The following is a 13,647-nucleotide window of genomic DNA, read 5'->3' as shown; positions in this document are numbered from 1 at the left end:
ATGTTATTAAGACATGCATCATAGAAGCAGACACTTAGTCAATTATTAAACACACTCTGGTATCCCATGGAAGCAGGAGCCCATGCTGGAGAACAAGTACTCTGAGAAACAGCACTTCAGCTCTGAAACACTCACACTTCCTAAGGATGTGCACAGAGCACCTGGCTTATTATCCTTCTGAAACCTACCCCAATCAAATTCCACAGCCACAAACCCTGACATGAGCACTGAAGCAAACACACCATGCTGACTGGGATGATAAATAATAGTTATAATACACAGGACTTGTGTAATGCTATTCATCTCAAAGCACTCCATAAACCTAATTAAACACAAAAACCTGAGAAGCAGATGTGCTAGAAGCATGCTACAGAGACTGGATTATTCTGCAAAGTTGCATCTATTAGAAAAAAAAACAAAAAACAAACATATCAAAACACAGTTCTACATTTCAGTTTGTCAAGTCACATTTTCAGCAGCATTACACAGATACATAAAGGCAAAAGGCAACAGACAAACTGATGCACAGGAAGTTCTCCTTCACTGGAGAAACACAGCTACTCACTTAGTTTGGGGTAATCCTCCAGCAGGAAATTCCACTTTCTGGTATTCATATCTGCAATAGTTACAACAAACACTGTCATAAGTCTCTTTAAAAAAAAAGACTGAATTCTGTGTCCATAAGAACATGTCTATCTACCTATATCCTCTGCATTTCAGAACAGTTTTAGAAGACCTATTACCTTGATCAAAACCAATTCTCTATTTGCTGTCATGTTAAGTAGTTTGGAGAAGATTTAAAAGTATGACCACACATCTAGAAATGGTGGTATCACCAGAGTAAGCCAAGATCAGCTCTCCTAATGAACCCATCTGCTCAAGAATTTTGGCAACTACTTTCTCTTCACTGTAAGAAGGGATGAAGAATGTGTGCAAAGTTTCTACTTGTGAACCAACAAACTCTTGACTTCAGTCAGTAAAACAATTACTTTCAGTTGTGCCTCTGTACCCTAGAGTCAAAGTGCTCAGGAGGGTACAGGAGGAAATTCTTCAATATCCAAAATGTAACATCAATGCCAGACCCTGGGTAGCACCTGTGTGCAACATCCAGGGAAAGAAGACTGAATTCAGAGTCTAGTGAAGGCACAATGAGCCCTGCCCTAAGATATAGAGCTCCAGAATTTCTTCTCCATGCTGTCACTGACATTCTGTGACACTGCATATTACCTCATCACTGTGTCTCATTTCCCAAATTACAAGTGGAAAAAAATTATATTTACCATTGAAATCTGAATGCCAACAACAACAAAAAAAGTATTCTACAGTTACACTTGCCTTGAAAACATTGGTAAAACTCCTGGTACATTAAATCTGCTCAGGCAGTTGGAGCCACCATACACCACAATAAAGCAGAAGTAAGAGAACATCCAGCTGCATTTGATAATAAAGACAAGAACTTCGCATGGTCTCCATATTGCTCGCAAATTATCAGCGCAACCCACCTCATTTACAGTAAGTGAGATCTGAAATACCACCTCAGCTAACAGGCCAAGGACATGTTCTGCCATGGGGTAAAGTGCTGGACATGGATACAACACTAAACTAGAACTGTAAGATCTTCTAAAATCTTCACCAAAGCACATTCTCTTATGTTCTTTTCAGAGGGATGTACTCTCACAACCTCTCTTCTGTAAAGCAAGAATAGCCCCAACAAGGCCATTATTAAAAAGCAGACACAGCAGGAGACTCACCATAATTTCTGGACTCCATCTTTTTGAAAACCCCAATCACTTCTGCAGAATACCCAATATCGACCTCAAATCGCAAGCGAGAGATAAGCACACACTTCCCTTTGACAAGGGCTGAGGATTTCTTCCAGTTCTTACACATCTTCAAGAGGGATTTCACATCAACCCCACTGCCAACAAAATGAGAGCCTGATGCCAAGCCAACCATATTTTTTCCTTCCAGTGGTGCCAGAATTACTGATGAAAGTTGATTTGCTGCTTCCACTAGGGAGAATAGAGATATAGAAAAGAATTAATAACAAAGAACCTACACAAGTTTAAAAGGAATGATGATTCCCTGCTTTCATTCACAGGGACAAAGAATAGAGAAAGTAATGGCCTGGATGAGGAGGTTGGTGGGATTTTGCACAGAGAATACCACAGGGGCAAAGGGAACATGTGATAGCAAATAAACAAGGGCCTGTCCAGCATTGCGATTGCACTAAGCTCCCTCTCTGTCAGCAATTCTAAAATGTGGCTCCCTAGGCCAGGGCAAGCAATCTGCAGGAACACATTTAGCAGTAAATTGCACACAGCCTTACAGTGTTTTCACTCAGAAAATCACAGGGACAGGGGCATGGTGATCAATAGTATGTGTCTGAAAAGACGGGAAGGTGTTTCTGTAAACAGCAAAGGAGAAGGATTTAAAAATATCTGCCTCCTGCCTCACATCAATGGCTGGTAGACAATCCATCTAGGAGGAATGCTTTGTATTCACAATGCTGTAGAAAGGAATCTAGTTCAAATTTCTAAATCTCTTTTGTTACAATTTAAGTTCATTACCCTTTATTCTGAGTCTTAATGTTAGACTTGCAATTCTACCCAGCCATCTGCACTCCTGTCTTACCCATCACCAGCCATCACCTCTGACACAATGCCAGGGCACGGAGAGAGGAGGGACACAGCATTTTACAGATGTTAGCCTGAGAACACAGCTATCCACAGAAATAAACATGCCACTTATCCACTTATGTTTCTCTGCCAACCTATACCCATGTGTTGCCTTTATTATCATAACTGAACTCTGATGGTTAAGGAATGGGAATGCTATTTCTTATACTTTTTACAGCACTAAAGTAGTGAAGTTTGTGCCCAAGCCTGCCTCCACCTCACAGATACTACAGTAACACAAAGCTTCATGAACATCTCCAGAGTCCATTAGACTCAAAAGAAGGGGATTATTAAGCACACTCTGCCTTCAAGTACTTGTGGAAGGCAACTTCCCCTCTCTGGGAGATGTTTAGAATAAGCCCAGATGAATCCAGTACTTTGACCACTGAGCTGTACATCATGATCATCACTGCTTCTTTTTAAGCAGTCCAGAAAAATCATATGCAACAAAAAAGTACAAACTTTAAGTTCAGTGGTCAGGATGTGAAAATGGAGGAAAAAACTCATACAATTTCTTCCTAATCAATAAATAAACTATTTGGGTATCATCCAACCTTATTTTAAAATAAGTGACTTCCTGAATAAATCCAAGCATTTGAGATTTCTACTCAAAATAAAAAGGTTAAGAGTAAACTGAAAGTAATTTTTAAATTAGAGGGCTTGAAAAACACCAATTTACAGCTTCTCCTCCAATGCACCAAGCAAAAGATTTTAAATGCTACTGGTTTAGCATTGTGTTGTTAGAGGTCACCACTACAACTAAAATTGAAAGAAATTGTGGGGGGGAAGCATATTTTACTCCTTTATTTCAACATTTGTTTCTAGGCTTGACTGAATGTTTAATTTATAGTACAAAGAAAAAAATGTGATACAGGATCACATTATTCAGAAAAACTAAATTACAAGTGGGAACTTTAAAAATAATTGGTTTTCACTTTTACATTTTCAAGGCCCTTTTAAGTTAGTTCCCTTTTCTCAGGCTATTTTCCCCAATTTCATAGGCCAATGCTGGTCACATATTGTCTTCACTCGGAAACAGAACTTTCCACAGAGTATTCAGGTATTTCATATCTTTAAAGAAAAATGCTTGATTCCTAAAAACCATTCTCTTCATATGCAAGCTCCTTGGTACAGAAACTCTGCTCTCATCTGTACTTGATACACTTCAAGGAAGCCAACAGCATTTAAATTATAAATGTGTGGCAACCCACATGGGAAGCTAAAATACCAGCACTCAACTGTGGTTTTTTAAAGTGCTCAACACAGGCCTAATTCTGTTCCCACTGAAATCAATAGTGATTTATCATTCACTTCAGTACAGTGTGCTTCTGAAAAGCCTACCTGAAGTGTTTGCCTCTATAATCTCTCAATCTTTCAAGAACAAGATGACAGGAGAGGAAAAAAAAAAATAAACCTATCCTTGTTATACCAACAAAAAAAAAAAAAAAAAAGGCAAATTCATTTTCAATCTCATTCAAAACCCTGGAGAACTACCCTTTATCCTTTTCTGACACACAAAATGAATAATGAAGGTGTTTATAGAAGAGCTATTTAAAAAGAAAATACATGAATGGACCCAGAAATTAAGCATTAGCCACTGGAACACACTGAGTTTTCAAAACAAATTCAAAACAAGCACCAGCACAGCAGATAATTTTCCTATGATCTTGTTGGTTGCTGAAAAATTCAATGGTAGGGAAAGTGCCACCTGTGCTTGGTATTTAGATTACAGGAAAAATTAAATTATTTCTAATCAACTACAAAGTATCAGAAAAATGTTATGAGCTAGATGCCTAAAAGATGGGCATTATCTTTAAGTAGCACTACTTTTATTACTCAAGACACTGACAAAGCTCAACAACAACTAAGGAAAGCAGGGGAAGGAGGGGGGGGTATCAAGATTCCGCTTGTTTTTTATCATTCAACATTTACTTACAGACACTGCTGTAATCTTCCATGCTGAAATTCCATTTTTTCATAGCAGGATCTAAAGTAGGGCAAGAGTAATAGGGCAGAATATCAATCATTTGGGGCAGAAAAAAAGTGGTGACGTGAAATGTTCATGCGAGGTAAAAGTATCCAATCTACTCAGGCAAACTTTTTGCCACGCATCTGAAAAACAATTATACCCAAGTTTACAGCTACATGACACCAGAAAAATCCATGAGGATTATGACTACTAAGACAAGCCATTCACAGGGATCAGCAACACATGATGGAAAATAAAAATAGAATATAACAAATAAAGATAATGGCAAAAGATCAGAAGAAAGACAAAAGGGAGAGATTCCACTGCTCTCTGTAACCCAGGAAACAATCAGCTCATAACTCCGAACTATAGCTAAAGTGACCCATTTTCACATCCCAGTTTATGAATAACTTTGTTTCCTTCACTTCCAACAAACTGACCAGCTGCTGCCACTAAACTTCTCAGAGCATTGCTTATAAAGCAAGGCTTCAGACTTATTTTCTAAATCCAAGCTCAAGCTATTTATGTCCAGAATGTCTCTCCAATTTAATCTGTATTTACTTCTTTAATCCCCCATTAATGCCATATATTCCACCCCAGCAATAGGTGCACTGGTAAGATACTACAATAGCAGCAGATGCCAAAACTTCAACCCAATTTAAAACAGAGATAACAGAAAATAAACAATTCTTACCATAGGCTTTGCTTGGTACCTTCTTAAACACAGCAATAAGTTCAGCATTGTAGCCTATTTCAACCTGGAATCGGTCTTCCCCGTATTTCACACATTTTCCTTTTGTAACATTTGCTTTCTTGTGACTTTCAAAGGTAGAGGCCACACCAGCAGAGCTGGTCAGCTTCTGCATGCCACCACTGGCCTGAGAGACAAAACCTCCCCCTGTTCTTTCTGTCGGTCTGTTTATGTTTATCAGCATTTCTGAATTGCTCAGGGTGGCACTGCTTGGTGGTGAAACATATTTAATGGCAGATTTGTTCTGAGTTTGTAAATCTTTACTGCCATCAGGGTGCCCATTATCAGTGACTCCTGGATGAGGTGGTCCTGTGGGGCTTTTGAAAGCTGGGCAGCATTTGGGCTGCTGGAATGTTCCATGATTAATTGAAGTGTGTTGTCCATGTTCCTGACTACCAGCATCCAAGTAATGTTTATGGGAATAACTCAGAGAATTTGGGATCATAGCAGGGAACTGCTTTAGGCCACTTGTTTGTTCCGAGTCCTCTGAACAACTCTTTTGCTGCTCTCTGTGTGAGCCAGCCATCTGTTGGTTTGCTGGATAATGGTTGTAGCCTTTCTGGAGACAGCTCCTCTGCTCCACAGGCGTGTTTGGATTCTGTCGGTGCTGGCCGGTGAACCCGACATGATTGTTTTCTTCCTTCGAGCTTCCCAGATTGCCCAGACTCTGCCCTTTCTGCGGAGGCGCAGCGATGCCCACGTGCCCAGCTCCCTGGGCTGCCAGCCTCTCTGCTCTCCTAGCCAAAGCCAGCCGGCGGTTCTCCTCAATCCTTCTCTTCTGCTCCTCTGTAAGGCCCGATGACATCTTCAACAATTCCAACAACAAATCTGTACCAAAACTACATTGGGAATTAATCACAGAGGCAACTGCTTCTTTAGAGGAAGAGAGGCCAGTCTACAGGAAAAAAAAAAAAAGAACAAATTATTATTGTATTGATAACTTAGTATTGTTAGTGGCTGAGTATTACTGTAACTAATCCTACATGAATCTCGTAGCACAGCAAAGCTGTCACATCAGTGCTGAGCCATTATCAGCAAGTACATGGTGTCAGACACTGATGAGGCCTTGCATGCCAATCCTCCATGGATAAAACATACAGAAATAGAGAAAACTATTCCACTACTGTTCTGAGTACTCTTCTCTGCAATTCCCAGCAGAACTAATAAAATAGCAAAGCACGAGGACACCCTGCACTGCAGAGCCAGCCCTGAAAACGCACCTGGAGGCAAAGGATTACATCCCTGCACAGCCTATGGTGGAAGTGTCCTATTGCGGGCACCTTTTATGAAAGACGGGACCATGCCCATTTTCCCTGTTCACCTTCGGTTCCTGGGTATCTCTGAGAGCGTGGCAGACACATGCTGAACCCCACAGGGCAGAGCCAGCTCCTCCCGGGACACATCTGTTCGCAAGTGCAGTAGAAGCGGGGCGCTGGCTCCCGTGACTTCTCCCGGCAGCCCGCCCCGCTCCATGCGCTCGCTGCCCCCCGTCCTGCGGGATGCCCGCCCGCCCTCTCCGTTCCTCAGCTTCCTGCGGCCGGTGGCGTTCAAACTCTGCCCCCTCCTCTCCCAGAAACCAGGCTCCCATCCCAAACTCCACGGAGGTCCCGACCCACCCCGACCCTCGGGCCCCCGCACCGCCACCCGCCCGTCCGCCCCGGGGTCCCGGAGGTCAGGCTTTGTTCCCCGCCCGCCCCGGAGGCTCCGCCGCCCGCTCACCGCCCGCTCACCGCCGGCGGGCACAGCCCGGAGCACCGTCGAGGGACTACAGCTCCCAGCAGGCCCTGCGCCCCCGCCCGGCGGCACGGCACGGCACGGAGCGGCCGGGAGTGCACAGCACGCCGGGAGATAAGAGCGGCGCGCGGGAGGCGCGGGGCGCTGGGAAATGTAGTCTTCCGCTGGCAGCGCCATCTCGGGCCGCTGGTGTTGCGGCGTTCCGCGGAGGGAGCCGGGACCCCGGGGCCGCCCTCGCCACCCCCCGTACGGCGTGTGGGGACTCTGCTGCCGGCCCCTGGCTGAAGCCTTGCCCCAGGCAGCACCCAGCGCTGTACGGCCGGGCGGACCCCCTCGCTGGCTGCCCCGGTGTGTGGGGCTGGCAGTCCGGTGTGTGCTGTTTTGAATGGTGACTGAGCGGGGAGCCGGCAGTGGAGCTGGTGTGCGAGAACGGGTGGCGGCACTTGTCAGCAGTGAGGATGGAGTGTGCCCCCGGGGTTAGGAGCAGCAGCTGGCATTGCAAGGCTGCTTTGTCATTTTTGAATATCGATGGTGATGGCAGGTTGGAAAAGACCTCTGAGATCATCGAGTCCCACCTACACCCAAACACCACCATGTCAACCACACCGTGGCACTGAGTGCCACCTCCAGGCTTTTCTTAAACACCTCCAGGGACGGTGACTCCACCACCGCCCTGGGCAGCCTGTTCCAATGTCTGATCACCCTTTCTGTGAAGAAATTCTTCCTAATATCCAACCTATCCTGGTGCAGCTTGGGGCTGTGTCATCCTGTCCTTGGCTGCCTGCACCAGCTGCAATCTCCTTTCAGGTGGTTTCAGAGACTGATAAGGTCTCCCCTGAGCCTCCTTTTCTCCAGGCTAAACCCCCCCAGCTCCCTCACCTGCTCCTCACAGTACTTGTGCTCCAGAGCCCTCACAGCTCTTGTCTGGACTCACTCCAGCACCTCAGTGTCCTTCCTGAGTTCAGTGGCTCAGAAATGGTCACAGCACTCAAGATGTGTCACCAGTGCTGAGTACAGGGGGACAATCACTGCCCTGGTCCCGCTGGCCACACTATTCCTGAAACAGGCCAGGTGCCATTGACCTCCTTGGCCATTCGGGCACACACTGGCTCATGTTCAGCTGCTGTCAACCAGCACCCCCGGGTCCTTTTCCACTGGGCAGCTTTTCAGCCACTCTGCCCCCATCCTGTAGCACTGCCTGGGGTTATTGTGGGTGAAGTGCCAGGCCTGACACTTGGTCATGTTGAATGTCATACCCCAGTCTCAGCCCATTTATCCAACATGCCCAGCTTTCTCTGCAGAGTGACAGTCCAACCAAACTTGGTGTAGTCCACAAATTTGCTAATGGTGAACTTGATCCTCTCATCCAGATTGCCAGTTAACAGGACCAGGCCCAACACTGATCCCTGGAGACACTACTAGTGACCAGGCAGATGAGGGGATGTGCCTGGAGGCTGGAAGAGGAGAGATGTCAGGGCTTTCTCCAAGCAGAACACCAGAAACAACAGGTCCATTAGAATTACTCCAGGCCCTTGGAAAGTCTTCCAAGAAACAATCACAAAGCAAATGAAGTAGGTGATTGGGAAAGCCAGCACAGATTTATTAGAGGGAAATCACAGAAGATTAATCTGATAACTTTCTACAGCTAAATGACATTTTCTGTCTACATGGGAAGAGTAGTGGAGGTTGTTAACCTGGACTTCAGCACAATATTTGACCATATTTCCCATGGCCTCCTCCTGGATGAGTTGACCAGATAGGCTGAAGCGGGGGGATCTGTGAAATGGGTAGGGAATTGGCTTCCAGGCCACAGCAGAAGGCAGCAATCAATGGTTTTTATGCAGACTGGCACTAGCAGCCTGTCACAAGTGCAGTCCCTCAGGGAGTAACACTGTGTCCTATGCCGCTCAAGAAATTACACTGGAAGAGGTGTCATCTTGAAATGAGAAAGGAATTTTTTTGCATTGAGAACAATCAATAATTGAAACAACTTCCCCAGGGACATAGTGGGACCCCCATCGTGGAAGGTTTTTAAGATCCAATTGGACAGAATGATAGAAAACCTCATCTTGGCTCCCTTTCCCACAAAGGGTTAGATCAGATGGTCTTTTGAGGTGCTTTCCAGCTTGGGCTGGTTTATGATTTTGTGCACATCTTCAAAATAGGGTGATTACTCATAGTTGCATCAGTTAAAATAAAAGGGCCTCCCAGGGTTTTAATTGTACATAGGGCTTGATCATACATGTCAAGATGCCTTTCCTGAACTGTCATGTTCCTCATGTGGGTGACCAGAGCAGTAGCTGGGGAGAAAGCAGAGAAAAGGCCCTGGGGAACACCATAATCCCCTCCCATCTCAGAACTTCACTACCCTGCCCAGTGGCAGCCCCAGAGCTGCCATCCTTGTCCCCAGACACCATTTTCTCTCACCTGACAGGCCCTTTGGCTCGGGACACTAAAGCCAGCTGGCTGTTTTACAGTTTATTCATTCTTCTCTTCTAGTTAATTAGAAAAGGTTATCATTAAATTGCTTCCTGATTAAGCAGCAGCGACTGCCATTAGTCAGGAGCTTGTCAGCCTGAGAAAAACAAGGCAGGCAGGAAGAGTGAGGTGCAACTCAGCACACACCACAACCCTGAGAGTGCTGTTCCTCACCTGGGAATCACATGCAGGCATGAGCACACCACATGCATGCAGGCACTTCCAAACACACCACTTTTAAAGAAAGCTAAAGGCTAAGGAGACATCTGGGTCCAGGGTTTTGTCCCAGCTTCTCTCAAGCAAAAAAATCAAACCTTTTTGCACGTTTCAGGTCCTCTTGCTGCAGAGCATGTTTGCATAGCCCCATGGGCCCTGTCCAGATCTTCTGCCATTGCCCTTTCTTCCCCTGCAAGCCAGCAGACGCCAGGTGGCTACACAGCAGAGAGAGAAAGGAGTGGATGAGAGACCTTTTTTCTCTCTTTCTTGGCACACTTTTAACTGCCCAGAGCTAAACCAGATCCCAGTGTCACATATGGATGAGAGAGGGAACATGCCGAGCATAACCCCGCAACTGTTTCCAGGCACCTTCTCCCTGCCAGCAGCTACCCAGTTCCAGGTCTCTAGAGATGGCTCCTTATGCTTTGAGAGATCTTGTACCAGCAACTTGGGAAGAGTGAGAAAAGCCCCATCCAAGGACTGTCCCCAGCTCATGCAAATATTGAGAGCAGAGCATGGTTTGCAGAGAGCTCTGGGCTTGCACGGTCAGGCAGACACAGACAGACGTTGAAGCATTTGCTCCATATGGCACAAGTTCAGCGAGACACAAGGAACAGCCCGGCCATGCAGAGAACAGACCTACAAAATGAGAGGCCACTTGCAAGCAGTTTGCTGGTGCACTCCAGGTGTCCTTTCAGTCAGAACATGCTTCCAGCAGTGGCTTGGACTCACCCTCCACATACTGGGTCAGGAGCAGAGATGCAGAGTGAAAATCCTGGGAGGGATAGTGCACCCCAGCTCTGCTGCAGAGAAAATGGTTCACATCCTTCCAAAGAAATGCTCCCACCAGTGAAAAAAGTTAATGAGATTCTCACTGTTGTTCTTAGGAGGAACTTTGTCTCATTTGGATCATGCTCTAAACCTCCTTTCAGGGGCTGGGCTGGCTGACTGCTGGCTTCAAATGAGACAGAACTGCCTGTATTGTGCATCTTATATGAGCAGCAGCTAATATCTGAACTATGAGTCTCCCCAGACTCTGGAGCCATTCTGGAATCTCATGGATTATCCTTTGAGTGGTCTTAGGCTGCTCTTTAGAGGTCTTACTACTGTCATATTGAAAATATTTGCCCCGTTTTACCACTTTGCCAATACACCTTGGTAGTTCTCCACATGAACAGAGCTCACTTCCTCTTCGATGTGTGGCCAGCCTGCATGCTCTGCTGGGGCTGAATTGCATGCAGGGCTGCTGTGTGTAGCAATGTTATCCAACAGAGAACTGGAAATCAGCCCAGGATAAGGATCCTGAGATGCCCAGGCTTCTGGGAGGGTTTTGGTAGTCCTTACTGAGCTCAGAGACACCAGTCTTTGACTAGCTGCAGAGAACTTGTAGTTGCACCTTCTAAAATAAATTAATCCCATGTTATCAGTTCATACATAGCTAAGACCAGTCAAGTGGTTGGACTGGGGACGTACAGGTCACCTTTTAAGAGAAGGTTGTGGTGCAGGAAAGTCAGAGAAAGGCCTCTGGAGTGTCAGAGCTTGTTCCAGATGGAGAAACCTTTATTTTGGGGTGCTAGGGTCTGACCTGAATGCTCTTTACAAGACCTGTCCTCTGTAGGCTGAAGGGTTATGTTTCCTCTGCCCTGCTTTGGGATTCTCAAGGAGGTAAAAGCCGACAAATAGGGAATTTAAGCCCTGGGCTTGGAAGGCCAGGGTGTGCTTGGGTTTGGAGAAGTGCTGACCCTGAATCTCTTACAATTCCCTGGATTTCTTTTCTTAGACAGCTGTAAATCCCCTCAACTTTCCCTCTTCCATTGAGAACCATGGCCTCCTGGCCCATTTGTCAGCCTTAGGCCCTTTCCCTGAGCATCTTTGTAGGACCAAAGACAAAATTTGGACAAAATTTGCTGAATTCTGCTATCCTTGAAACTCTGATGAAAGTGCACCTGCAGAGGCTTTTCAGTGAGTTTTTCTAGCATGAGAAAGTTGCTCCACTACTCTGACTGCCAGCTCAGTGAAGACCACTTCTTTTTCCATGCTTTTTGGCCAGCCAGTGCAAGAAAAATTAGTCACTCTCCATTCTTTTGAAGCAGCCTCTTTTATCTACACAGCTTGTTCTTCCCTGGCATGCTGAAGCCTTCCTGCTCTTGTTTATAGTACAACCCCTCCAACAGATTGCAGGGTCTCTTTTCTGCCTTCTGTCCTTCTTGGCTGGATTCCCCTCCATAGCTCCAGTCCAGAGCAATGGTCTGCACAGCACATGGCCCCTGCTTTGCTGCCAGGCCACTGCCTCACAGAGCTGCTGCAAAGTTGAGTCTGCTTGTGATCTTTTGTGTGATGCAGCCCAGGTGTGAGGGGCAGCTCACTGGCACCCAGAACAAAAATTTGAAAGAGAAAAAAACCCCACATCCTACATTGAGAGTCAAACAGCATTTCCAAGCTTCTGTGCCACCAGCATTTAACACAATATGAGCTGTGATCCAGCTGGGGTGAGGGCACTGGCAATGTAGACTCTCCAGTATCTTATGCTTAAGACTGAACAAAGCACACCCTTCTGCTCTGCATGACTGGTTGGGATTTTTTGTTCAGATGCTCAACAGAACTTTATCTTTGTGAAACACAGTTGAACTGGCAGAAGGGTCGAAAGTTAGAAGGAAAGGCCTGTGTGCACACAGAGACAATTTAACTGCATAAGCTTTATTTCTTTAGGAAATGAGGTTAAATAAATCAAAGTGGCATTCCTAGTTCTATTCTAGAGCTTAAATTATTGGCCTAGTTTTCAAGCTCAGAATAAGCAGCTAATCCTACAGCCTTGTGTTTATATGAAGCCAAGTATTGAGATCCTGTTTGTTAAAGCTAGCCACAGTTCTCTGCCCTTTTTCCTCCTGGTGCTTAAGAGACCCAGAGATATGGAGATATCCTTTAAACAGTAGAATCAGAGGTCACTGTAGAATCAGAGGTGTGATATTACACCAATGTAATATTAGTGGTCCTTTGCTCTTTCACAGGAGCAGCATCTTTCCTTGAAGGACCTCAAAGCATAATCCTGACCAAAAGGAGTTGGCAGAGCACCTCTGGAGTTCTGTGGGGTGCAAGGTCTGATGCCAAGGGGTCTTCCAAGAGACAGACTCAGACCTGTGGCATGCTCAAGACTTTCCTAAAAGCCCTGAGCTTACAGTGGGTTTGTTTGCCATCCTCTGCTGTGGCTTAGATGGGAGCAACATAAGACCAATGCTTGAATTAGGAATGTGGACTCAGCAGAGGACTCTCTTCTACCCCAGTCTTCGCTCAACCAATGATGCAGGAAGGTTGCTCTCATCTCAGAAACCTCTGTGAGTGCAATTCTTGGAAAGTGAGCCAGAATCTGGCCTTGACAAACACCACACTTAAGCACATGCTCAACTTGAAGTGTGTGCTTAAGCTTGTTAAGCCTGCTTCTTCAACAGAGAAGATTTTTCTTTGTGTTGGGAATCTCATCTGCTAAAGAGGGAGGAAGTCACAAGGTGATTTGTTTGTTATATTTTGTATAGCAGCCTGATCTAGAAAACACTTGCTGTCAGCTGCAGTATTTTGCTACCAGCTTGTCTCAGTGATTTCCACTGGGCTCCATGGGATGCCAATTATTCCACAACAGGGAGTGCTCTTGAAGTGTCAGGGCAGTGTGCTTGCAAGGTACTGCTGCAATCTGCCCATACGTCTCTTATTATAAACACCAAGGGTCATAGGCAATGGGAGCACACGTGCTTTTTTTAGGGAGGGCATTTCCCCTTTCTGATCCTAGTAAAAATTGTAATAGCCAGATCCTGAGAAACAGCCATAAA

The 13,647-nt window shown here is 45.6% G+C and overlaps 1 protein-coding gene across 2 annotated transcripts in view; it reads right to left on the bottom strand.

Annotated features, from left to right (window-relative positions):
- The window catches only part of SMARCAL1 (SNF2 related chromatin remodeling annealing helicase 1), a 34,378-nt gene extending 27,147 nt beyond the window's left edge, over nt 1-7,231 (bottom strand). Inside the window, exons 1-5 of one of the 2 annotated variants that reach the window (XM_021526184.2) lie at nt 7,129-7,231; nt 5,342-6,293; nt 4,615-4,665; nt 1,752-2,012; nt 566-616 (exon numbers count right to left, since the gene is read on the bottom strand). In XM_021526184.2, the coding sequence (XP_021381859.2) occupies nt 566-616; nt 1,752-2,012; nt 4,615-4,665; nt 5,342-6,203 (1,225 nt within the window). In that variant the 5' untranslated portion in view covers nt 6,204-6,293; nt 7,129-7,231. Of the gene's footprint in view, nt 1-565; nt 617-1,751; nt 2,013-4,614; nt 4,666-5,341; nt 6,294-6,719; nt 6,790-7,128 lie in introns of those variants that run through there. The other variant, XM_077784957.1, reaches the window with a different exon arrangement.
- Nucleotides 7,232-13,647: the final 6,416 nt, after the last annotated feature.

Source organism: Lonchura striata, chromosome 8 (genome assembly GCF_046129695.1).
Source record: "Lonchura striata isolate bLonStr1 chromosome 8, bLonStr1.mat, whole genome shotgun sequence".
NCBI lineage: Eukaryota > Metazoa > Chordata > Aves > Passeriformes > Estrildidae > Lonchura > Lonchura striata.
Note: the sequence above shows the minus strand (reverse complement) of the source record. Positions and strands in the feature narration are given on the sequence as shown.